General features: G+C 35.7%; 3 protein-coding genes across 4 annotated transcripts; all 3 read left to right on the plus strand.

Annotated features, from left to right (window-relative positions):
• Positions 1 to 1033: 1033 nt before the first annotated feature.
• On the plus strand, positions 1034 to 2490 carry LOC121991516 (protein FAR1-RELATED SEQUENCE 5-like). Its single transcript, XM_042545510.1, has 3 exons — positions 1034 to 1550; positions 1613 to 1830; positions 2263 to 2490. Exons 1-3 carry the CDS (start codon positions 1034 to 1036, stop codon positions 2488 to 2490), a joined length of 963 nt encoding a protein of 320 aa, XP_042401444.1.
• A 658-nt stretch (positions 2491 to 3148) lies between these two features.
• On the plus strand, positions 3149 to 13796 carry LOC121989459 (NEDD8-activating enzyme E1 catalytic subunit-like). The gene is made up of 9 exons (XM_042543530.1): positions 3149 to 3382; positions 3463 to 3626; positions 4183 to 4385; positions 5282 to 5514; positions 5592 to 5654; positions 5733 to 5789; positions 7064 to 7185; positions 10009 to 10126; positions 13264 to 13796. The coding sequence occupies exons 1-9, from the start codon at positions 3281 to 3283 to the stop codon at positions 13552 to 13554; spliced, it is 1353 nt and encodes a 450-aa protein (XP_042399464.1). The 5' UTR covers positions 3149 to 3280; the 3' UTR covers positions 13555 to 13796.
• A 1941-nt stretch (positions 13797 to 15737) lies between these two features.
• On the plus strand, positions 15738 to 16793 carry LOC121990661. 2 transcript variants are annotated; one of them, XM_042544765.1, is made up of 2 exons: positions 15738 to 15983; positions 16306 to 16793. In XM_042544765.1, exons 1-2 carry the CDS (start codon positions 15867 to 15869, stop codon positions 16564 to 16566), a joined length of 378 nt encoding a protein of 125 aa, XP_042400699.1. In that variant the 5' UTR covers positions 15738 to 15866; the 3' UTR covers positions 16567 to 16793. The 2 variants fall into 2 exon arrangements, with proteins under 2 accessions (XP_042400699.1, XP_042400700.1); XM_042544766.1 differs by having other exon boundaries at positions 16315 to 16793.
• The last annotated feature ends 8563 nt before the right edge of the window (positions 16794 to 25356 follow it).

The following is a 25356-nucleotide window of genomic DNA, read 5'->3' on the forward strand; positions in this document are numbered from 1 at the left end:
GGGTTCTAAAAAAAATGACTTCTTTTTTAAAGAACATAGCAGTGGAATCATTTTGTTTTTTATTAACACACTCTACTCTACGAATTGCTTCCCCGATACTTTTATTCTCTTCGCTCTTTTTTTTTTTTAAGGAAAAATAGTTGCTTTGTGTTTGCTCTTGGTTTTATCGGCAAAGAAGTGGAGTTTTTTGGGCATATTCTTTACCATATTAATGTTTCAACATTACATAACAAGAGTTGAATACCTTGTTAATTAGTTGGATATTCTGATTGTTAGAACGTGCTTAATTTTTAGTTGGATACCTTGTTAGTAAAGATTAAAGCTAACAAGGTATAGGGTTCTAGAAAAAAATGACTTCTTTTTTAAAGAACACAACGGTGGAATCATTTTATTTTTTATTATATTTTTTTATGTGTTTTTTTTCTACTTCTGGTGGAATCTGTGCCGTCGAATTTGCGCTGTGTGATTCCACCAAGTATGTACTGTGGTCTTGAAAAATTTTGCTTCAATTTGTTTCTGTATCACTAAATGTCAAGACAAATTATGATTTATTCAACCTGCATAAGAATTGTGATTTATTCCTAGAGCAACATAAAATCTTAAATTAAAATGCACTAGAAAGCAACATATTGTTAGAGTTTTTTGTGACTAGAGATATTAGCTATATGTATTTTAGGATTAATTTCATATCCATTAATATGACGGTCGAGTACCAGTTTTCTTGTGCTAATTTACACTTGTGCCAATTTCTGCCAATTATCTATAACTATTTTGTCATCATATTGTAGAATTCGCATTGTGATATGTGTATAAAATATATACATTTCTTAATTATTTTTTTTGTTCAGGCTCAAGGTAATTATCATGGAATTGTCGTTGGTTGAATCTACGAGTTGTCGTAGATTGAATTTTGATGCAAGTGCTGACTATCAGGATAATGAGTTTGATGTTATTGATGAGGGGTACGGACTCTACCATGTTATTGATGAGTTCTGACACATCTATCATAGAAGAATTGATGTCAAAAATCGGTATGAAATTTAAGACAGAAGAGGATGCCTATGAATTTTATTTGAAATATGCTAAACAAGTTGGATTTGACATAAGAAGGAGTAAAAGCCACAATGATAAATCGGGTAAATTAGCTGACAGGATTTTTTATTGTTGTGCACAAGGAAAAAGGGGAAAAGACAAACGAGATGTTTATGTGAAATCTCATCGTCCTGAAACAAGGTTTGGTTGTGATGCTAAAATGAAGATTAGTTGTCGAAAAAATGGCAACTTGAGTGTGGAGCAATTTGTTAAAGAGCATAACCATTATCTTTCAAGTCCAAACAAAACTCACCTCTACAGAAGTCATAGGAATATATCATCTTCTGCGGCAATACAAATTGACATGGCAAGTGATGTGGGAATCCATCAAAAAGCATCTCATGATCTTATGGTGAAACAAGTAGGTGGGAGGGATAATTTAGGTTTTATTCCTCAAGATTACAACAACTACTTGCGAGCCAAAAGAACAAGAAATATCAGAGTTGGTGATACAGGAGGTGTATTGGAATATTTGCAGAAAATACAGTTTGATGATCCTATTTTTTTTATGCTATTCAAGTTGATGAAGATGATTTGATAACTAATATTTTTTGGTGTGATGCTAAGATGAGAGCTGATTATGGCAATTTTGGATATGTTGTTTGCTTTGACACAACCTACAGGAAGAATAATGAAGGTCGTCCAATTGCGTTGTTTGTGGATATTAATCATCATAATCAATCCATAATTTTTGGTTTCCGCCTTCGTCACGTGTTTCTCACGAGAAAAACTGTTCAAGTTTGTCATTTTCTGCGTAGGACAGAGGGACAGGGAGTTTCGGGACAAGAGATTTGAACTGGGCGCCAAGACAGAAGTTGGGGAAGGGTTAGGGCAAAGAGAGGGCTGCGTCGAAAGAGTTTCTCGCAGCTAAACTGTTCGGCGATTTTGACTTTTTTGGTTTCCGCATTCGTCACGTGTTTCTCACGAGAAAGACTGTTCAAGTTTGTCATTTTCTGCGTGGGACAGAGGGACAGGGAGTTTCGAGACAGGAGATTTGAACTGTCCCACGCAGAAAATGACAAACTTGAACAGTCTTTCTCGTGAGAAACACGTGACGACGGCAACAAGCAATTCGTAGAGTGGAGTGTGTTAATAAAAAACAAAATGATTCCACCGCTGTATTCTTTCAAAAAGAAGTCATTTTTTCTAGAACCCTATACCTTTCGGCAGAGACGAAGCAGGATGTTCGACGAGGAACTACGGAGACGAAGCAGGATCTCCCGTCGAAGGTGGGAAGGGGTCGCGTCGAAGGTGGGAAGGAGACGCCTGTTGCCGTCGACAGTTGGAGGGGGATTTCGCACCGGCGGACCTGCCGAAAGGGATAGAAGCCTCGCCTGTTGCCGTCGACAGCTCGCCTTCGTTGGAACAGACGCCTCGCCTGTTGCCGTCGATAGCTAGAGGGACAGAAGCTAGGGAAGGGTTAGGGCAAAGAGAGGGCTGCGTCGAAAGAGTTTCTCGCAGCTAAACTGTTCAGCGATTTTGGCTTTTTTGGCTTCCGCCTTCGTCACGTGTTTCTCACGAGAAACACTGTTCAAGTTTGTCATTTTCTGCGTGGGACAGAAGGACAGGGAGTTTCGGGACAGGAGATTTGAACTGGGCGCCAGAAAACTCCCTGTCCTTCTGTCCCACGCAGAAAATGACAAACTTGAACAGTGTTTCTCGTGAGAAACACGTGACGAAAGCGGAAGCCAAAAAAGTCAAAATCGCCGAATAGTTTAGCTGCGAGAAACTCTTTCGACGCAGCCCTCTCTTTGCCCTAACCCTTCCCCAACTTCTGTTCCTCCAGCTGTCGACGGCAACAGACGAGGTGCTAAGTAAATCGGTCATCCATCCACCACCGGTGGTATTTGATTGTATATCCTGATTTAAATTATAATATGAATAGGAAGATAAATATAAGGAGAGATTGTAATCAATTATGATTAAATCATGATTATAATTTCATCGTGATTATGTTAATCCATAAACAGTGGACCAGAAAATCATGTATAGATATATATATATATACACACGCTAATGGCTCTCGGAAAAGAAAAGCGTACTCCAATAACTTTCGTACTCCGCAGGACCATGTTACCGACAAACAATTTATTCTGCTTTAGTGCATTCAGCCCTGCTCGAGGATTTGCCTTCTTTGGGTTTCCGGTTTGTAAAGAGACAGCGGGAGTTGCAGGAGGAAGCTCACCAAATGGAGGGGCTCTCCTCTGATCCGCGAAGGTGGAGGGACGTCGACAAGCTCCTCAGCCGCCCCGGCAACATCGTCGGTCAGGACTTCGAACCCAGCCCCACCGTGAGTATCATTATTCCGAAATCCGCATCACATTCGCTTTCCTAGTTTGGTGTGACCGTTTTCTGGGTCGATTGCCGTAGCTTAGGGAGGACATCGGAGATGTCGTAAGGGTGCTCGTGGTTGGGGCCGGCGGCTTGGGCTGCGAGCTGCTGAAGGATTTGGCCTTGTCCGGGTTCAAGAACATCGACGTCATTGACATGGATACAATTGAGGTCTCCAATCTTAACCGCCAGTTCCTCTTCAGGTCTCGGATTTAGATTGTACAGTAGTTGCAAATGTTTCCGTACTATGCCCCATAACTGTTTGATGTTTTGTGCACTAGATGGATGAAGCTATAATTTGATCAGTATTCATTTATATGCATTTGCAATTTTATTCTCTTTTCCACATTTTTTTTGTTCGATTTAACTTCGTAGCATAGTGTACATTTCACGCTTTTTCTTCTTCTGAAGATTCTACTTTGGTATTTTGGATTCAGAGATTGAAAAGATGGAATTGCTTGTTCTGAGGGAATATCAAAATTCCTTGTTTGCATGGTTAGGTACCGATAAGAAACGGGATCTTATTGTTTTAAGTGCAAGTATGCTAAGAGATGAACATAGGTCAGTCAGTGGTCTTAACAAACTCGCTTAGTTCCCCCACATTTCTGAAATGCAAAACTTTATTATGTAATTATATAGTTTTGGAATTGACCTATCACCCATATGATATTGCTCTAGGTTTTGCATTGTTTTGCCTCCTTATCAGCATATTCATCAGCATTTCACAATTTATATCTACTTATTAATTTCCGGTGTTAGAATTCACGATGTTGGGAAGTCCAAGGCAGAGGTAGCAGCTGAACGAGTGATGAAAAGAATTAATGGAGTGAACATTACACCTCATTTCTGCAGGATTGAGGACAAGGACTTAAGCTTCTATAATGATTTCAATATAATTGTCCTTGGCCTTGATTCAATTGAAGCTCGAAGCTACATAAATTCTATTGCTTGTGGCTTCCTTGGTAAGTGATCTAATTGCTATGTCGACTTAAGTTGCCATGGTTGTGATGCTGCCACTTACTGAAAAAGAAATAATTTTCTTATGAGATCTAAATTGAGAATGAAATATAGGTGTACTAGTTAAATGTGTTCTTTTATCCAAATATTTAAACAGACCTAGCTCAACTACATGATTCTTGTAATTTAGGGCTAGAAAGTAGGCAATAACTCAATTCAGCCTGGAATACAATCATCAGCAAAACATAAACCATTATTTTGGTGAAGGCACTAAGTATAAGTTTCTAAAATTTGATTGCAGTTCTAACTTGTAATTGCTGATTCAAACTTACATAATTAAGTCAGACAGTTAGATACAAATAAAGTTTAGTTGGTAATTTACAAATATGTACAAATATGCAAAAAATTACACTTGTCAGCAAGGAATGAAATACTTAATATTCATTGGATATGGGATGTCAATGTTGGGTTGAGATTCATGTAGTTGGCATTCATGACTTGTTATTGCAGTAAGGGTTGCAGTGTTCATTGTGTTAATGTACAAGTAAAAAATAGGACAAAAAGTATATAATGCTACCTTTTTTATTGTTGTTGTAGTAACGATTACAATATTGATTGTAAGTAACAAAAAGGCAAGGATTACACAATGCAAAGTTACCTATAATTATCAGTATTAATAAGATGTATGTTTTCTTAGTATTCTTTGAATATCAGTTTTTTAGTTATTTTATTTTTACAATCCAGTTCTCATTTGATTGCTTCTTTATATTTTAGTGGATACCTTAGCCATATCACTATAGTGACATGTTCAGCTCGATGTAAATAATTTTTTTCTTCTTCTTTTAACATTTCTTGCTACTCTCTATGGCTCTGTATATCTTATTGTTTCTCGGAAATCTAGAGTATGATGAGGATGACAGGCCTTTGCTCGAGACAATTAAACCTATTGTTGATGGTGGAACTGAAGGATTTAAGGGTCATGCTAGAGTAATCTTACCGGGAAGAACTCCGTGTTTTGAATGCAACATATGGCTTTTCCCACCACAAGTCAAGTTTCCATTATGTACTCTTGCAGAGACCCCTAGAACTGCTGCTCACTGTATTGAGTATGCACATCTGATCAAATGGGGGGAGGTATTGCCATATTACTTTCAATCTCTCGTATTTTGTGTTTCAGTTCCACTATTCTTATCATTATTTTGGTTTGATAGGTTCATCATGGGAAATCTTTTGACGCAGATGATCCTGAGCACATGCAGTGGGTTTACTTAGAGGTTTATTGCTTACAGTGTATATCTATTTTTACTAATATGAAATTTTCATATATTTATATTTTCTTTATATCTTGACAGGCTTTAAAGAGAGCTGAACTTTTTGGCATTACTGGTGTAACATTTTCCCTGACACAGGTATGATAAGCTTCCATATGCTTTTTTTTTCTAGTTCAGCGATTTCCATTGATGGATGAATGAGTACTCCTTTAGATTAGTTTGTTTGTATGGAATACATTACAGCTACTATTTGAAATTAATTTGTTAGTATAGAATACATCGTAGACATTATTTGAATTTAACATGCAATGACATCTCTACCTATATAATGTAGATATTTTATGTCCCGCTACCTGATACATGCCATTGTTGGTTTCATATAGGTATTTGTAATGTTGCTCCAAAATCGCTGGTTATTTGGATGGATTATAGTTGTGGGAGTGGAGACAAGTAGCAGTTTCCCCTAAAAGCTTATAAATGCAGAAATAAGGATTCCAAAGCCTAATTAAAATTTTAATATGACATACATTGGAAAACAATGAGCTTTTGTGGGGAGTGATATAAAAGTCCAGCAATTCTTATGATTTTTAATTTCCAATGTTTGGGAATTGAAGCATTAATTAAAAATCTCTTTATTTTAGTCAAGATTTCAGTCGAAGTGACCTCAGCTAATGCATTTTCTTGGAGACATAACTGTCTAGTAGTTGAAGGAAAAACACAAGCTGGACTCCAAAGTGTAGTCCTATTTCTATTTAGTGTTTATATGAGAGTTCTTCGGGCATTTCTTATGGGTTATTTTTGGAGAAAATTATAGCTAAACCTAAGCTATTAGGTTCATTTAAACAAGCATAACAACCTTCATTAGAGATGGTTGACTAGAGTGAATATTTTCCAGTGACCTGAATTCTTATATGAAATTAGAGGCCTACATTGTATGGTCATTTTTACTTTTCATTATAAAAAACTAACATTTTAGGTTTGGAACTTGGTAGTCAAATTGATTTTGAGCATGCCATTTACCTTTTATTTAACATATGGTGGATCAGCAAGGAAGGATTCTCAAAATAATGTCATCCTATCTGAACACTTTACCAGGTTTACCAACAGCATGCTTATATTTGATCGATGCGTACAATGAACATATTTTTTTCGACTTGTATCCCCCCAAAAACTTGAACTCTTTGCTGTATTTGACTGATTAGGTTGAAATGTAGTGGCTTTTTGGTCAAAGACTTAAATGCGCAATCCTAGTCTATAACCACATGTTTTATAATTTGAGAAATTCCTGATCTCCATAATATAAATCTGAAAGCAGAAAGCAGGCCAGCACATGATTGTGGTGTTATTTTAGCTCCAACCAGCCTCCTTTTGTAGTGTTCATTGTATTGTATACTCAACTTCCCATTTTGCAGGGTGTTGTGAAGAATATAATTCCTGCTATTGCATCCACGAATGCAATTGTTTCTGCTGCCTGTGCATTGGAAGCATTGAAGATAGTATCTGGATGCAGCAAAACATTATCCAATTATCTCACGTCAGTTCCTTTCTCTTTTTTTTTTTTCACGCTTGTTACGTTTTTTTTCTTTGAGAAAATCTTAGATCTGTTTACTTGGAGAATAGTAGTAGGAAGTATAGATTGATGGAGGGATAGACTATTGGAGGGAAAGAAACCATGTAAGAGATGTTCACTTTATAGGAAGATAGATGCAGATAGACAAGTGAGGATAGAAATTCTAGAACTAATTAAAGACCATTATCCCTCTTACCTTCTGGGTGCTTCGCTTCCTCCACATACATCACACACCAAAAAATGCTAGATAGACAAGTGAGGATAGGAATTCTAGAACTAATTAAAGACCACTATCCCTCTTACCTTCTGGGTGCTTCACTTCCTCCACATACATCGCACACCAAAAAATGCTAGTTCAGGGTTCAAAATTGTTCCATTTTTTATAGCATGGGCAAATCTTACAGTTCCGCAGATCAAGCAAAATCTGAACATGTTGTATATGAGTATTGCTCTTATCAATCCCTATCTATTGAATATCACTCATCTTGACCTTTACTGGTTGAGGGTTAAGACAGAAGAATCTTTGGCTAAGCTAGATTTTGGTGGTTACGGGAAAATGGACATCTATATCTATAAAAGGAGTGGTAAGGGAAAGGAGAAGATTCATGAAAAAGGAGAGGAGCAAAGGAAATTTACAAAGTCTAGGCTTTGAAGAGGTGTTAGACGAATGGGCAAAGATGGAAGTTGAGAATAATATGACACTGAGCATAACACTAAAGCAACTAACACATGTAGAGGTTGAGCAAGAGTAGCAGACTAGTAGAGCGATAATAAAGTGGTGGAATAGAAAAGGAAAGGTCAGATGGGTAGAGCGAATGCTGTAATTGTAAATTTAAAATTTCATAGTATAATTACAGAAAATTAATTGACTATACACTGTAACTATAAAAAAAGTCAATCCTACTTAATGGGATAAAGGCTTAATTGTCGTACACTGTAACTATAAAAAATTAAACTATTTGTATCCTAATTTAATCATATATTACATATTATATATCGGAAGAAATTGAGCTTATTTGAATCTTCCCTTGTGCTATTTTCTTCCTAATACAGCAAATGTGAATGTCTCGCCCTAAAACGTTCTCTGCCATTCCAAAAAGTACCCCAGTTGATCATTAGCGGAATCCCTTCAAGTGGCTTAGAATTTTCATTATGTTATGCTCGCCAAAAAGCAACTATTTCAAAATCTTAAAATGTGCTAAATTGGAATCTTATTCGAATGGGGGCTGAACTTGGCTTGACACAGTACATAAACAGGGTTGATCAGGCACTTACTGTGCCTGACCTGATCAGCCCATTTTGACATCACTACAGGTAATGTGTTTCTCTTATAACAGGATCTATGGTAAGTGCATGACCCTTGGATGCTGAAGGCATCCTTGGTCTCAACTTGTAGTTCTTATAGGGTGGCGACATTGAGGATAGTCCATCGAGCTCTTTCCTTTTGACCTTTTTTGCTCAGGGGCGACTATGGAGGTTTATGTAGATTTTTGATAGGGAGGAGGACAAGTGATATATTATTGATGCAGAGAATGCCTTCTTGCTGCTTGAGAGATACTTCTTTTCAAGACAATCTATGCACCTTTCCAAAATCCCTCTGTAACTAGGGTACCAGGTGATACTTTTGATGGTATCTATGCACCTTTCCAAAATCCCTCTGTAACTAGGGTACCAGGTGATACTTTTGATGGTATCTATGCACCTTTCCAAAATCCCTCTGTAACTAGGGTACCAGGTGATACTTTTGATGGTATCTATGCACCTTTCCAAAATCCCTCTGTAACTAGGGTACCAGGTGATACTTTTGATGGTTGCATAAATTGATGACTTGGATGGTTTAGTGTCTTATTAAAGCATATTTTTGTTTAAATTGATGGAAGTACTTCATAAATTACTTGGTGATGCTTATTCACTTACATAAAGTTTAAGCATTTCATCTTCATTCATTTGATTAGCCTATCCTGATATCTTTACATCTTTATAACTTACTGGCAGCAGCAATACTGAAATCACAACATGGAAAAGAAGAATGATAAGCATTGTGACGTTGACTTTTTGTAGTTGACTAGTTGTTGATTAAACTTAGCTTTATAATAAAGGAGAAGTAACAACCTTTATTCATTACTTAAACCCTACTTCTGCATACATATTAGCTTCTTGCTTGACTGGGTCTAACCCATTTACCAAAAAATAGCAACCTTTTATTAGATTAACTCAGTAGCAAGTTTTAGTAGTCTTTTTGTATATATGATATAATTGATGCCATTATTATTTATTAGTCAGAAGAGTTCACCCGTTTTTGCCTTTTCTGGTTGCTTCTCTGCACATAATTTACTTTTCTCAAAGCATACAGATTGAAGTAACATAGACAAACCAGGTAATATTGGAGTCTATTGGTTCCAAATAAAATACCACACTTTTTAAGAAATATATGAATGCTTGGTAGATGTTGAATACTAACTGAACATTGAAAAATATAGCCTCGAATTTTAAAAATATGCTCCTTCTTTAGCTATCTGATTATTAAATAAAATCATGCTGTCTTATGAAGCCTTTGTTTGCATTTTGTAGCTTTGCAGTTGTATCTGCCTTTGGATGAGTTCCTATAAGTAGCTCTGTTTCTAGAACATATTTGCCTATCTTTTATAATATTATCAAGAGAACACAAGCTTTGTCTAGTTGAGTTCTAAAAAAGGATGACACATATTTCTCCCTGCATGGTGGCTATGTTATTAAAAAATGTACAGACCATATTTCTTCTAACTATTCTATTGCCATGTTTTTCAGATACAATGGTCTGGATGGAACACACATAAAAGTAACTGATTTTGTCAGAGACATAGATTGTCTTGTGTGTGGACCTGGAACTCTCCTTGAACTTGACACTTCCACTACTCTTTCGCAGGTGACTTAACCTTTTAAGAGCTCTCTCATTGTTGAGATTTTCACTATTGATTTTTATTGTTTGTTTCACTTTAGTTTTGTGTCATGATCTTCTGAAGATGCCATCTGCTTAATTGACACATTCCTATTTGCTAAACATAGAGAGATGACTCCCTAGGAAGTAGGAGCTATTTATGAAAAAAATGCTTTTTTAAGTACAAGAAATATTGCAATCATATATAATGCAATTATTCTCTTTCTTTACTGGTGTTTGCAGCTTGCAGGCCTTCAAGATGAATTTTTTGGAATTCATGGATGAACTTTTTGTTTGATTTCATTGTTCTTCCCCAATAAAAAAGAATGCATGTGAAAAATATCTTGTAGGATCGAAAAGAATTTAGATATCTCCACAATTACATGATATTGTCCACTTTGGGCCTAAGCCCTCATGGTTTTGCTCTTGGGCTCTATCTAAAAGGTCTCATGCCAATGGAGATATCTTTTCTTTTATAAAGACATGATCTTTCCCATGTGTTTTCAATGTGAGACTATGTTTGCAACCTTATAACCCCAACAATCCCCCTACTCAAAGGACCACAGGATTCTCCCGTCCGATCCTCGATCCACTAGGTCTTCCTGCCCCTTAGTCCACCCGACCTACTAGGACTTCCTTGCCTAGCCACAACTAGGACTTCCTGCCTGGTGTCTGGTCCTCTTGATCCGAACATAGAAGTCCTCACTTTCTTTGTTCGAGGTCAATATTGTACCCACATGCCTCAATCAGACCATAGCTCTTGTGCACAGTCGGCGGTTAAACTTTCTGGCAATCCGGGCTCTGATACCAATTGTAGGATCGAAAAGAATTTAGATATCTCCATAATTGCATGATATTGTCCACTTTGGGCCTAAGCCTTCATAGTTTTGTTCTTGGGCTCTACCCAAAAGGCCTCATGCCAATGGAGATATCTTTTCTCTTATAAAGACATGATCTTTCCCATGTGTTTTCAATGTGAGACTATTTTTGCAACTTTACAACCCCAACACATCTTGTGGATCTACCTAATTAAATTAGTTATAGCGGAAAATATGAAACCTAAAAAAGCAGGGCTCAAATTTGAAATTTGATCTAATTGGACATTTTTTTCAAGGTAAAGGTTTGCATAAAAGGATTTAAGTGATGTCCATCTAATTGGACCATGCATTCATCATTTGAATTTTCTTTTTCATACTTTCATTTTTGTGAAGCTATATTCTGGAGTCTAATCTTAGTCATCCAAATCAAACCTGTGTCCCATTGGTCAGCCCTATTCTAATAATCAGTGGGAGGGACTATTTGAGGTCCAAGTCTGTTTTTTCTGCCTTCTTGAAGTCTTCACTGATCTAGGGCCAGTTGATTAATTGGGCTGTCTCAATTAATTGATTTTAATTTGCTGAGAATAGTTAGGTATCCAAATCTTTTCTGCATTCTCATTCCCATATTTTGAAGCATAATTATGTAGAAAGTTTATTCTGGAGACAACAATTTTACTTCTATTATGTCAATCTTTTAAAATGATCGAGTATTAACATGTAGCAAAACAAAATGTGCCAATTAACGAACTAACCATCTGCAAAGTTAAGGTTTGACTGAGTGGTTAGGTGTACTTGACCATTGTAATTGCTAGTGACAAGTTCAGCAATTGTCTCAATGCAATAATCCATGCAGACACGCGCAAGGGTTTACTTTCAGTATTTTGATTTGACAAAAGGGTCCTCTTCACTCTATCCTACATTGAAATCTTTATGATTTCTCATGATTTTCTGTAGATAGGCAAGTCCTATTTCCCATTCTAAGGTTAATAGTTTTGAAATCTAAGTTTGAGCTAGACAATGGATACTGGCTCGATAATAATTGATGAGTAATTTTGGGCGTTGAATGACTATGATTCAAGGTGTACACTTTGGATTCTAGATACAATAGGCAAGCTTGATATTGGCCCATGTGAGATGCGGCAAATGGTAATTTGTAAGTATCATACCTAGGCTTTCCTTGCTGAAATAGTTAGAAAGAACTACAGTTCTATGTATGCAAAGCTCATGTATGCATAACCATGTTTTCAAGTGTGTTGGATTGATCACTATATCTTCATCAAATTACGGTACAGTTCTTTGTAGTTTGAGGTGGTAGCATTATTGACACTCCCTGTTCTTTGGTGGTGCGCTCATGCCATATTCTCCAGGACATCCATTATAAACGAGTTGCAGAAATCTTCTAAATCACTGTAGTATTCTCAATATTTACAATTTCAGAGTGGTGACTATCTTCCTTCATACTTGGAACTTTTCTATTATATTGTTTTCTCTCTAAACAATAACTTTTACTTAATATAATGTTACAGTCGATATCCTTCAGAGAGTTGTGATAATGAGACCTTGAAAGAAATTTTCACCTTGAGTCCTGCTTCTTCCTTGAGCGAAAAGTGGTTTTGTTCTTATTCTTCCTATAAGAAATCTTTGTTTGTCATTTATTTCTCACCATACTATGTGAATATAGGTAGAATTTATGATTAACTATTTAGTCATATCTAACGGGGATCAATTGGTAATTCCTAGCCCTTTGATTTTCTATTTAGATTTTTTTATATATTACAATATGATTTTTTCCACTCCGATCTTCCTCTTTTGGACTATTTTATCATGGTTACTCTTCTTCATTAAATGTGGATGCTTTGGCTTGACAACTAGTATGCTATTAAAAGAATCTTAAAGCATATGCATGCCACCTTTTTCAGTCTATGGAAATTCTTACCCTATAAATATCTTTAAAATTTTTTTATCAAAGACATTAAACAGGGAGAGAGAAAGCTACTGTAGTATTTCCGTGGATTTACAATCATTCCACTTCGAGTGTTCATTTTGCTCACACCTAGATGCTAGTAAGCTTTTATTGAAGATTAATGTGTCAGAGAAAAGTTTTGGGTGTGCCTTTTTCCTTATCTTCCAAGAAAAAAGTAGTGTTGGGTTCCTGACTGCATATGTTTGCTGTAGCACCATAAGCAACTCATTTTTCTTTTAAAAGATGTTTTTCAACATGTTCATGTTATAATTGTGGAAGTTTTTTTTGTTTTGCTTGATTGCTCCATTGTGATTTTTTATTTTATTTTATTTTGTCTATTATAGTTCATTGGACTGCTTGGCGAACACCCTAAGCTTCTTGTGTCAAAAGCTAGCGTCACATACCGGGGCAAAAATCTTTACATGCAATCTCCCCCGATACTGGAAGAAATGACACGATCCAATCTCCAGATCCCCATGTTTCACCTGATGGATAAAGTTCCAAAGGACACCCTACATATTAGTGGTATATCTGAGAAAAATGATAAGAAAGCATCGTGCCTGAGGAAACTCCGTGTTGTCTTCAAAGGGGTTGCTGATGAGGCCTTAAAAATGGATACCACTGAGAGCTCATAAATTATCTCAGCTATAAATTCTACTTTTGTATTTTCTTTCGGCTTCGTATGGCATTGTCTTTATTATGTGGAATTATTTAGGCCAAGGAATTTTCTGAATGCGTGCCCAAATCATACAACAGTTGGGTCGGCATTCAGTTTCTTATTTGAAGAGCTAAAAGTAAACCTACTTCCGTGTAATGTTCTTTTTGGTTTTTTTGGTGTGCATGTGATTTAGATAAATAGAGTTAATTATCAGCTTTAGCCTTGGACATGTTTGTTTTATGAATTGCACAGGTAGCCTAGTATTGGCTAAAACAGCATCATATGGGCCTCTACGATTAAGATTTATTTAACTTGACAGATCTCCGATGATGTCAAGGTAACTCTTCTTGTGATCGTACTAGAATTTTCTTTTTCTAATTCATTGTGGCTGATATATGCATATTGAACTTTATACAGCTTTAAGCAGAATAGATATTGTATTCTAAGTCCATTGGATGATGGAAAAGCAAATTGAACAAAGGTTCATCCTCCAGACAGTGAGCTCTCTGCAGATGTTTGTCATATGATAATTGTGGGTGTGTATTATGATGCAATCCACTGCAAGTTGAGCCCATTCTCCATCACGAATTCACACCTAGTTTCCATCACTTGAAGTTGAAGAAACGTCGGACACAAGTAGACCTAGCAATGGTTCCATTATTCTTGTCAGGCCAGCTACATATGATCTGTAAGACTCTTCTAATACTGAAAGAACACTGTCAGTGCTGGCCAATCAGTTGAGTCATGAGACTGGGGACTTAACTGGTCCCTGTACCATGCAGCATAAAGGCCAAACAAATTTAATGGATATTATATATATATATATATATATATATATATATATATATATATATATATATATATATATATAAAGAACAAGAAAAAAATAACAAAGAAATGAGGTAGGTTGTGTAGCAGCTCAGCTGTCCATACTTGATAGTGCCGAGTACCTGCTGCATTATCCACTCAATCCTCTCCCCAACCTTTCAGGAAATATAGCAGGGAATGATTACTTTGGTGCAATTGTTTAATTTTTGCCACCAGTAACAGGTAGTTGAACAACTCATGTAAATTTAGGTCGAGTTGCAATTTGATTGAGAAATGTACAGGCGTGTAAACAATGCATATCCTATATCTGAATGAAACGTGGCATTCCAATTATTTGGGTGATCATGATTCCTAATTCCCTCAACCTATGGAAAAGGAGGTTGTTGAACTTCTCACACCAACTTTTGTTATCCAGTCAAATCCCTATCAAAAGCTCTGGTTCTCATTTGTGTCGTTCATTGCTGGCAACCTTGCCATCCAAGCTAGCAATCTAGGTCAATAGGACTTGATCAATTAATGTTGACTACTTTGTGACAATTTTGATTATGTTTTCTGTCTTAGAACTGATTACTTTGTTTAAAAAATTCTAGCATCTTAAACTTTTTTAGTGAAATATGAATTCTTTCTATGTTGTTGATTGAACTTGTAAGTTTCTAGTAAGACAAAAGTGGAATCTGTTGCCATAATCCACCACTATGAGGTAGTCCAAAAATTGAGAAATATAAGTTAGTGGTCAGAAACTCTACATAACTCACCTCCAATTTCTTGGATTGGCATCAGCTGCAACATTTAATGGCCTTCATTTAAAGTTTGAAAGGCTATGGGTTCTTGAACTTGTGAGGCTTTGTTGGCTACATTTGTTACCATAAGCTTCTCCCCTCATCCATTTCAAACTCTAACTAGGAGTCCTGTGAAATAGTGTTCTTTGTCCATTTACTACTCGGTCTTTCCAAAAATTCACAAATTTTCTTAATACTAGGAATCCTTTTGAGTCGTCCCAGTTCAAGGGCTCGCAGGAGTGGGCTTTAGACGATATAGCCAAGCGAACAAAAGCTTCAATATCACCTTGTAATAAAGTTTGTCCTAACATGAATGATTCCTCGATAGATTGAACCTTAGGTTTGAATCGATGTGCAAAAAGAATACTCTGATCACATACCTATAAGTGTGCATACAAACCCATCAAATTAAATTGAGACAACATTCTCTGCCCAGGGACATATGTGGAAAACCTTAAAATACTTTTTGGCCTTAAATGGGATTGGCCAACTTACGCTGGGCCCCAAATTGCTCCCAATCCACATGCCTCCCCCTCTTGCCTTCGCCTATTAAAGTACATCGCCAACCATAACAACTAGGAGAGAACAGCAATGAGCAGTTGAGCAGTAGACTTGAGAATTCCTCAAACGCTCTCTTTTCCTCCTCTTTTCAGTGAAAGAATTCCATCACTGGTTGTTGGATATGGCTCTAGAGGTGGAAGATGAAGCGTTTTTTGCAGAGCTTAGCAAGCAAATCGCAATGCTAATCACTGATGATGAGGAAGAACTCCCAATTCAGTATCCTCCCCTTCCAGTTCAGGTATCTTATTATCGACAATCATCCTTTCTTTTTCATTTTTTCCCCCTCTCTTTTCGTCATCAGAGGAACTGCCATGAATGAATGCTTTTCTACAACCCAACAAACAAGAGAGATTCACTAGATTCTTTTTTGGAAGCTGTTCGACTATATTCGCCTGAAAGGGGTGCTCAACCAATAAAAATTCAGTACCAATATCAATTTTCCTTGCTGAAGTTATCCATTGTGATAGGACCACCAAGGTCCAATTGTAAAGAACAACTCATAAATACTTTTTTAAAAGCCACTTTTTTTAAGTTTAAATCAATTTTAATTCGATGTTCAGTATAAACAGGAGATTGCATACATGCCCCATATGACGATGTGGATGCCACCATACATAAATGAGGTGCCCCAAAGAAGGGAGAGCAAAGGAACTGGAGTGTTCATCCCCAAATCTACTGCTCCAAGAAGGAAGAGCAAGTCAAGGAGACCCACTGCATCCATGGAAAATGGTAACAACAACAGAAACTCACAGAGGCTCCAACAAAAATATCCAAACTATAATTGCAGCAATTCAAGTAGCTTGCTGAAGAGGCAGATGTAGAACAGTGTGTTCGTTGTGTGATGTGTGATGATGGTGCCATGTACAGGGAAAATAACACACTTGCTGTTAGTGATTTGCTTGTGAGGAGGAGGGCGAAGGACAAGGTTGGGGCCTCCTTAGTGATTCGCATAATTAAAAGTGGACATGATTGCGCACCAATATTGCAATAATTGATGAATGTAAAATATCAAATGAATCAATGAATGAAGCAAGATTGATTTGTGGAAGAACTTGCAGCATTATGCTTTTTTTTTCACATATTTATTACAAGTGTAAGTAAGTTAGCTTGTTTATTTACTTATAGAATTTGTTTAAATTTATTCATTAAAAAGCTTATTAAGCTCAAGTTGAACTTAACTGATGCGGCGGAAATAGCAAAGGCCGCATGGCAGGCCTGAGACTTGGTCAACGCACTCAACTTGAGTTAGTCAACTCATGGGCAAACTTGAACTCGGGTCAACCTAGCAGACTCATGGCCGAGTTTGATTCAAGTTAGTCCGAGTCACATTTGAGTTGAGTCCAACGTGCAAGATCTAAGATCAGGCTCGGATTAAATTGCTCCCAAGCTCGGAGGAAATCCTAACCACCTCTTCGCTTCTTACATAAGCTAATAATAACAACATCAAGAGATAACAATGTGACATTGGCATTAATGTTCTCATTTTTTTTTCTATCCTTTCTCTCTTAAATTTGACTTGAGCGTTGGAAGGATCTTGCTCTTCTAAACTTTTTCGATCCTGACAAAAACCGATTCAATATAACTGACTTTATAGAGGCTAACCTGACCAGAGTCGGCCTTAATGCATCCAACATACAAAAAGAGCTCGACCACGGATGTACCGATAAATCAACTTATCCCTTAATTTCAGACCGAATCATTAATTAATAACATTGCTATAATAGTAAGTTTATGTTATTTTTCTATTTTTAATATATTATAAATAAATTTTTATTATCTTTAAATTTGTTCGATGTAGATAAATGGAGCATGCCAACTTGATAGGTTTGTCAAGTGAAGTAAGGTGAGTTATGGCAAGCTAAATCAGTTGAATTCTATAAATTAAATTAAATAAGGTGGGTTAAATAAATTATTTAATTAATTAAAATTTCCTCTTTTTAAAATTATGATATATCGATAATTAAGGATGGCATTAAATATTATATTAATCTCAGCAGCAAAAAGTTTTTTGTTTCCGCCATGTGCTGCCAAAAAGGACGAGTTTTCAGTATCCAAGGAGTGGGCCCAGAATCTAACCACATGCACATGCATGACACACCATGAATGTCGGGGATTTTTACGCATCCCACGGGTTCTTTTGCCAAACAAAGTAATCATATAATAAATAGATAATACATATTTATCCACATCATCCCAATTGTATCCCTCCTTCTTTGGGTAAGTTCGATCCTATAAATAACGATACTGCTTGAACTTATTTATTGATCATCATGTGTATATTAACTATCAATTTTTTGTTAAAAAAATCATATAAATTATTAATTGGTATACACATAAGGACCAAAATGAATGGATTCAGATACTATCCTTATTTATAGAATGGAACTTATCTTTTTCTAATTAGAAAAACTATGTCAAATTAAATATTATGTTATTGTTCTATATATATATATATATATATATATATATATCTTATTTACTTTACCTCTAGAATTTTATGTTCTTATATTTTCCCCCCATTTTTTATTTATAATAAATAAAAAAATAAGAAAGCTTATTGAATGAAATCTTGTTCTTTTTTAAAATAGTACATAAATGTATTTCATTGTGTTCTTTTGGATCATGGTTACATTGTTAAAGTGTATACTAAAAGCCTAACTTTTAGTATAAATATTTATCTAGAAATAAGAATCACATTGATCAAATGTTTACATTTATGATAAATGTAGTTGTTCAATTAATTTATATTGTAGATAACATGGTGTGTGATGTCACACACAGAGGATCATGTTATCAGTACCTTATAAATTATAAACATTAGCTCACGGCCATAATGGAAAGGAACAAACCATTGGAAGGTCGTAGTGTAATTAGGTATTAGTTTATCTTAACTATATAATTACACTAGTACACTTAGAGTGTATTGAGTAGGACCATTAGAGGTCGTTTCTTTTATACTGACTTTATAAAGAAACAAAGACCTCAGTTATTATGGAAGTGTGTGCTCTTAATCCTAATATAATAACAAGCACATATATTTGATATTTATTTCTTTAATTTATCAATGGGTGAGATTTAGTTCGATGAATCAATAAGCCCCGATAAGTTGAGAAATGATATCACTTATAGTGTGTATTGTTGATTATAGAAGTAAACTGTGTCCTAGTGATCTAGGTTGAGAATGTCCTCAAGAGGAGCTCATAAGGATTGTCATGTTAAACCCTGCAAGTGGACTTAGTCCGACATGACGATGAAGTTGAGTGGTACTACTCTTGGAGCTAGATATTAATTAAGTGAGTTGTCAGTAACTTACTTAATTAGTGGACATTTGTTATCTTAAACACAAGGAGACTAACATACTCATAATAAGAAGGAGCCCAAAATGTAATTTGAGATTGATGCGGTAGTTCAATAATAGTTCTTTAGTGGAATGAATTATTATTGATAAAATTAAGTTGTGTGTTCGGGGCGAACACGGGATGCTTAATTTCATCGGGAGACCAAAACCAATTCCTTCTTTCGGTCCCTATCGTAGCCTCTAGTATATAGAGATTTATACACACCGCATACCCACCTTCTTACCCATCCAATAGGGCCGGCCAAGCTAGCTTGGAACCCAAGCTAGGGCCGGCCAAGACCAAGTGGATGGGTCATGTAGGTGGCCGGCCAAAGCATGGGTCCCAAGCTTAGGTGGCCAGCCACTAGAATATTAAAAAGGATTTTTATTAAAATTATTTCTTATGTGGATATCATGATTTTAAAAGAGAGTTTAAAAATTAAAAATTTCCTTTTATAGCTTTCTACAAAAGATTAAGAGAAGAGATTAATCTCTTTCCTTATTTGTAGTTTAAAAGGATGGTTTTAATTTTTTGTAAAAACTTTCCTTATTTGTAAATCATCTACATGTTTTAAAGAAAGTTTAAAATTTGAAATCTTTCCTTATTTGTTGATTAAAGGAGGATTTTAAATTTTAAGAAAAACTTTCCTTTTTAACCATGTTCATGATTTAAAAGAAAGTTTAAAAATTAAATATTCTCTTTTATAAGTTTCTACAAGAGATTAAGAAAAGATTTGATATCTTTCCTTATTTGTAGATTAAAAGAGATTTTAATTTTTAGAGATAACTTTCTTTTTATCCACATGTTTAAAAGAAAGATTTTAATTTATAAAATTTCCTTTTTATTAACCAATCATGAAGGGATTAAATTATTAGAGAAATTTTTATAAATTTCTGGAAACAAATTAGGAAGTTTTAATTCTTGTTTTAATTAAAACTTTCCTTGATTTGGGGCTTGAGGTGGCCGGCCATTACAAATTAAAAAGAAAAATTATTTTTAATTAAATAAATTTTCCTTTTTAATGGAAAAAGAATTAAGGAAGTTTTTTATTAAATTTTCCTTATTTGCCAAGACCAAGGATTATAAAAGAGGGGGTAGAGGAGGCTTCAAGGTGAATGATCTCTATTCTTTTCCTTCCTCTCCTCTTTGGTTTTAGTGGTCGGCCCTATTACTCTCCTCTCCTCTTGTTGGCTGAAACTTATCTCTTGGTGGAGCTTTTGTTTGTGGCCGGATCAAGGAAGGAGAAGAAGGAGAGAAAGCAAGCCTCGTTTCTAGTATCCCTTGGAGCATGGTGGTGGTGGTCGAACCTCTTCATCCTAGAAGAAGTTTTGATGGCTGAAACTTGCAAGGAAGAAGAAGGTGCTTGGTGGTTCTCATCTCGGAAGATCGTTGCCCACACAACGTCCGAGGTTAGAAGAGGAATACGGTAGAAGATCAAGAGGTTTTTCTAAAAGGTATAACTAGTAATTTTTGTTTCCGCATCATACTAGTTATTTTTGGAAATAATACTAAATACAAGAGGCATACGATTCTAGAGTTTCGAATTTGTTTTCGATATAGTGTTCTTTTGTTTTTCTTTCCCTTGTGATTTGATTGTTCTTTTCGGTTGACCTAAAGTTATTTTAGGAAATTAAATATTAGCTTTCCTTAAAAGGTTTTGTCTAGTCGGTGGTGGTTGCTCCCATATCCAAGAAGGTCATGTGCCTCGCCACGTCAGTACTGGGAATCAATTTTGGAAATTAATATTTAATGGAATTAAATAACTTAGGAGATTTGGATCAAACGTGTTAAGTTCCGCAGGAGATCCAAGTCAAAACCTAAAAGAACAAATAGATTAAGTTTTGGATCAAACGTGTTAAGTTCCGCAGGCGATCCAAAATTTAATTTAAAAGAACACATGGTAGCTAGGAAAAGGTTCAGACCTTTGTACAAAATTTTTGTACAGTGGAACCTCTAGGTTTTCCGAGTAGCAATTAACAATTGGTATCAGAGCTAGGGTTTTGCCTCTGTGTATTTGGTATTAGTTTAATTATGCACATGTCATATATAATTTAGGCAGGTTAATAGTAGGATGTGCTAACTTTGTGGATGCAGGATCCAACTATTATGGCTTATAGTTATTATGTGTGTGATTGGACCCTTGGACATGTCAAGGGCATTTTATTGTGTGTGCATGATTGTATTATAAAATACAGCAGGAGCTGTATTTAGTTTTATTAGGATTTTATTTTTTGATCTAGTTACATGTACATTCCTTTTATGGAATATAGGATCGATGAATGTAAATTTTGTTTTATGTTCGATCTAGTTTACATGTACATTCCTTTGAGGAATATAGGATCGAAAAATGTAAAATTCTATTTATGTCGCGGATCGAATCTTGCAAAGCGTGGAACCTTCTGAGGACCAGAGGCGCAGCGGAACAAGGATCAAGATGGATGCGACAGCTAGACCCGGTGGCAGTGGCCAAATATGGCAGCAGCTTGGGATGACAACACACGGAGGACAACTAGAGATAAAAGCCATAATAGTTGAAAATTAGATTTTCTATTTATTGCTTTTATATTGTGTTGTGTGTGCATGTTAGTTTACATATTTAGTAGACTAGCATAGTTAAAATTCCTCATTTATAAATAACTAAGTGGGAGAGGGATTTTTAAGTAAATCTCATGGTCTCCATTACTGGTTTGTAAGTGATGCAAACAAGCTTGCGCGTTGGCTCTGAGTGCCTTCCTCCATAACGGATGAGCTTGTTTGTGGATCACTAGAACAGACTTCCATTTTTGGATGACTATAGGAAGTTAATTAAGAACGTGTGATCTTCCCTAACAGAAGGGGCATAATCTTATTAATGGACTTAGTGTCAAGTAATGGTATACACTTAGACACATCTAATAGTATCCTCCCCATCGGAGTCACTGCTATTATTTGTGTGACCAAATGATACCAACTATTAATTTTATTTGTCAAAAAGTTAGGTTGACAAGATAATAAAATTAATGGGTTAAAACCCTCCTTTTACAAATGTTGAATTTGTATACGTCCACACTAACGTGGCATGCAAAATTCACGGTGTTTGAGGTGTTGGTAAATTTAAATAATATTGTTTGAGGAATCAATGTTATTTTAAATTCAAAAAGTTTTGACCAAATAGTTGATCAAAGACAGATCAACTATTAATTTTATTCGTCATAAAGTAAAGTTGACGAGATAATAAAATTAATGAATAAAATCTCCTCTTCAATTTTGTATACACAAAATTCATGGAAATTTTAAGGAGTTGATCTTGACCAAATATTTTTGTGATTCTTAGGATTTAAAATGTTTGTCAATCCCTAATAGTCATACTATAGAAAAGACTTAGTAGTCCCAATTGTAATGATTGGAAATAGGACTTGGACATTAAGGTAGAATGTCTTCTTAGAACTAAGAACAATATAGGTGTATTTAATTCATTAGTTGAAACATGTTTAGTGGTGTTATCTACCAGAACCTGGAGTGTAGATACAGATGTCATCAATCATGTCTGCAATTCATTGCAGGGTTCCAGGAAACCCGACAACTAAATGAAAATTAAAACATCGTCCACATGGGCACTACTGTAAAAATGGTAGCTGTTGCAGTGGGAGATGTTTATCTTTTGATAAGAATAAAACATGGATTTTTGAGTAATTGTCTTTACGCACCAAGTTTAGAAAGAACTAGTTTTCAGTTTCTAAACTATTCAAAGAACTTGATATTCTGCCTCTTTTAATAACAAAGTTGTTATTAAGAAAAAGAGGGAAGTTATCTGTTCTGGTACGTTGGTTGGCAATTTATAAATCCAATAACTCTCACGATACAACAAATGGAAATTAGTAACACATCTTCTAATTTTAAGAGAAAGCAACCTTCGGAAATGAACCATTAATATCTTTGGCATCTAAGGCTAGGTTATATTAACTTGAGTAGGATTCATTGATAGCTGATGAACTTTTGGGTTCATTAGTAGTGGAAATCTTTCCAACCTGAGAGTCTTACTTGGAAGAAAAAATAACCAAGAAGCTTTTAAGTCTAAGGGGTATGGAGTCAAAGATATGTTGAAAATGATTCATTCTGATTTGTGTGATCCTATGACTATCCAGACAAGAGGTAGTATTGAATATTTCGTCTATTTTATAGACAACTATTCAAGATACAAATAAATTTACTTAATGTACCGCAAGACTAAGTACTTTGAAGAGTACAAGGCTGATGCGGAGAAATGTTAAAGTAAAAGTCACTATGGTAATAACATAGTGGCAAGTACCTCCGGGGAGAATTTAGGAGTCACTTATTAGAAGTAGGGATTCAATCCCAACTAACTGCACCTGGTACACCCCAACAGAATGGTGCAGAAAAAGGAAGGTATAGGACTCTTATGGAAATAAGTAGATTGATGAGTTATTTAGAATATTACCAAAATCATTTTTAGGATATACTCTGGAAACGGAAGTGAATATAGTACCTTCTAAAGTCAGAACTCTCTACTCATATAGAATTGCTGAATAGACGTAAGCCTATTTCGAAGTATATTCGGATTCGGGTAGTCCAGCACATATGCTGAAGAGAGACAATGATAAGTTGGACAGGAATTCACTTGTTTGTGGGTTATCCTAGAGAAATGAAAGTAGGTTTATAGTCTTAAAAATCAGAAGGTCATTGTTAGCATCAATGACCAATTTTTAGAAAAGGACTATGTAATAAACCACGTGCCCATAAGAAAATTTATTCTTAAGGAAATAATAAAAGACATGTCTAATCTAGTACCAATTGTACAAGATGAGATACCACAAGGAAACTGCAACACATATCATAAATGATACACAATTACAGAAAGTGCCTTGTCGTAGTGGGAGGGTTGTTAGGCAACCTAAAAAGATTCATGTTTTGGGAGAGTTTTTGGACTCGATCACTGGAGGACATGAACCTGATCTCCGGACATATGACGAAGCACTCCAAGATAAAGATGCAATATCTTGGCAAAGAGTAATGAATAACAGAATTAGAATATATGTATTCTAATAAAATCTGGAAGCTTGTAGAACCACCAAATGGTGTAAAAGCCTTTGGGTATAAAAGGTCTCTAATAGGAAAAGAGGGATAGACAGGAAGATAGAAACTTTCAAAGCAAGGCTAGATGAAAAAGGAAACTTTTTCACTGGTAGCCATGCTTAAGTCTATCCGAATACTTTTATCTATTTGGTAAGTGGATGACAAGACAACATTCCTTAATGGAAGTCTTGAAGAAAGCATCCATATAAAGCAACCAGAAGGGTTCATTGCAAAGGGTTAAGAGCATCATGTGTGCAAGCTCAATCAGTCTATGGACTAATGCAAAGCTTCAAGGTCTTGGAACATCCAGTTTATCAAAGTAATCCAGACCTATGGATTTATTGAGTAAACGGATAAGTCTTGTGTATACAAAAGGTGTGATGGAAACGTGGTGATATTTCTTGTACTATACATAGATAACATTTTTGGTAGTTGGAAACAATATCAAAATGTTGTCAGAAGTAAGGGTATGGTTGTCCAAATAATTCGATATAAAGGACTTGGGAGAATGTATATATTTTTTTGAGATCAAAGTAATAAGGGATCGCAAGAAAAAAATATATTTTACTTATCCCAAGCTTGATACATCAGAAAAATCCTTGCTCGTTTTAAGCATGCAAAACTCCTAGAAAGGTTTCTTACTTTTTAAGTATGGAGTGTCTTTATCTAAAGAGATGTCTCCGATGACATCAAAGGAGATTGAGGACATGTAGGCAATTCTTTATGCTTCGGCAGTTAGACAACCTAATGTATACTATGCACGAGATCAGAATTCTGTTTTGCCAAGGGCATAGTTAGTAGATATCAAAGTAACCCTAGACAAGGACATTGGACTGCAGTAAAGCATATATTAAAGTACCTTAGAGGAACTAGAGATTATATGCTAGCTTATAAGGCAGTTAATTTAGTCCCTGTGGGTTGCATGGATTTTGACTTCCAATCGGATAGGGACAATAATAAGTCAACCTCGGGGTTTTGTGTTTACTTTAGGAGGTAAAGTCATAACTATGGAAGAGTGATAAGCATAGGTGTTTTTCTGGACTCCACCATAGAAGCTGAGTATATGGCAAGACTCTGAGGTAGCCATAAAAGCTGAATGACTCAATAACCTCAAGATAGACTTAGATATGATTTCTGGTTTGTCCAAAGATTATTACAATTTATTGTAATAACATTGGTGCAGTAGCAAACTTGAAGAAA

Source organism: Zingiber officinale, chromosome 6B (assembly GCF_018446385.1).
Source record: "Zingiber officinale cultivar Zhangliang chromosome 6B, Zo_v1.1, whole genome shotgun sequence".
Lineage (NCBI taxonomy): Eukaryota > Viridiplantae > Streptophyta > Magnoliopsida > Zingiberales > Zingiberaceae > Zingiber > Zingiber officinale.

Coding starts and splice junctions, on each gene's coding strand:
- LOC121991516 (XM_042545510.1), top strand. CDS start 1,034: ATGAAATTTAAGACAGAAGAGGATGCCTATGAATTTTATTTGAAATAT. Junction 1,551..1,612: donor CAGAGTTGGTGATACAGGAG/GTGTATTGGAAT, acceptor ATGCTATTCAAG/TTGATGAAGATGATTTGATA. Junction 1,831..2,262: donor TCACGAGAAAAACTGTTCAA/GTTTGTCATTTT, acceptor ACCTTTCGGCAG/AGACGAAGCAGGATGTTCGA.
- LOC121989459 (XM_042543530.1), top strand. CDS start 3,281: ATGGAGGGGCTCTCCTCTGATCCGCGAAGGTGGAGGGACGTCGACAAG. Junction 3,627..4,182: donor AACCGCCAGTTCCTCTTCAG/GTCTCGGATTTA, acceptor TTCCGGTGTTAG/AATTCACGATGTTGGGAAGT. Junction 7,186..10,008: donor ACATTATCCAATTATCTCAC/GTCAGTTCCTTT, acceptor CATGTTTTTCAG/ATACAATGGTCTGGATGGAA.
- LOC121990661 (XM_042544765.1), top strand. CDS start 15,867: ATGGCTCTAGAGGTGGAAGATGAAGCGTTTTTTGCAGAGCTTAGCAAG. Junction 15,984..16,305: donor ATCCTCCCCTTCCAGTTCAG/GTATCTTATTAT, acceptor TTCGATGTTCAG/TATAAACAGGAGATTGCATA.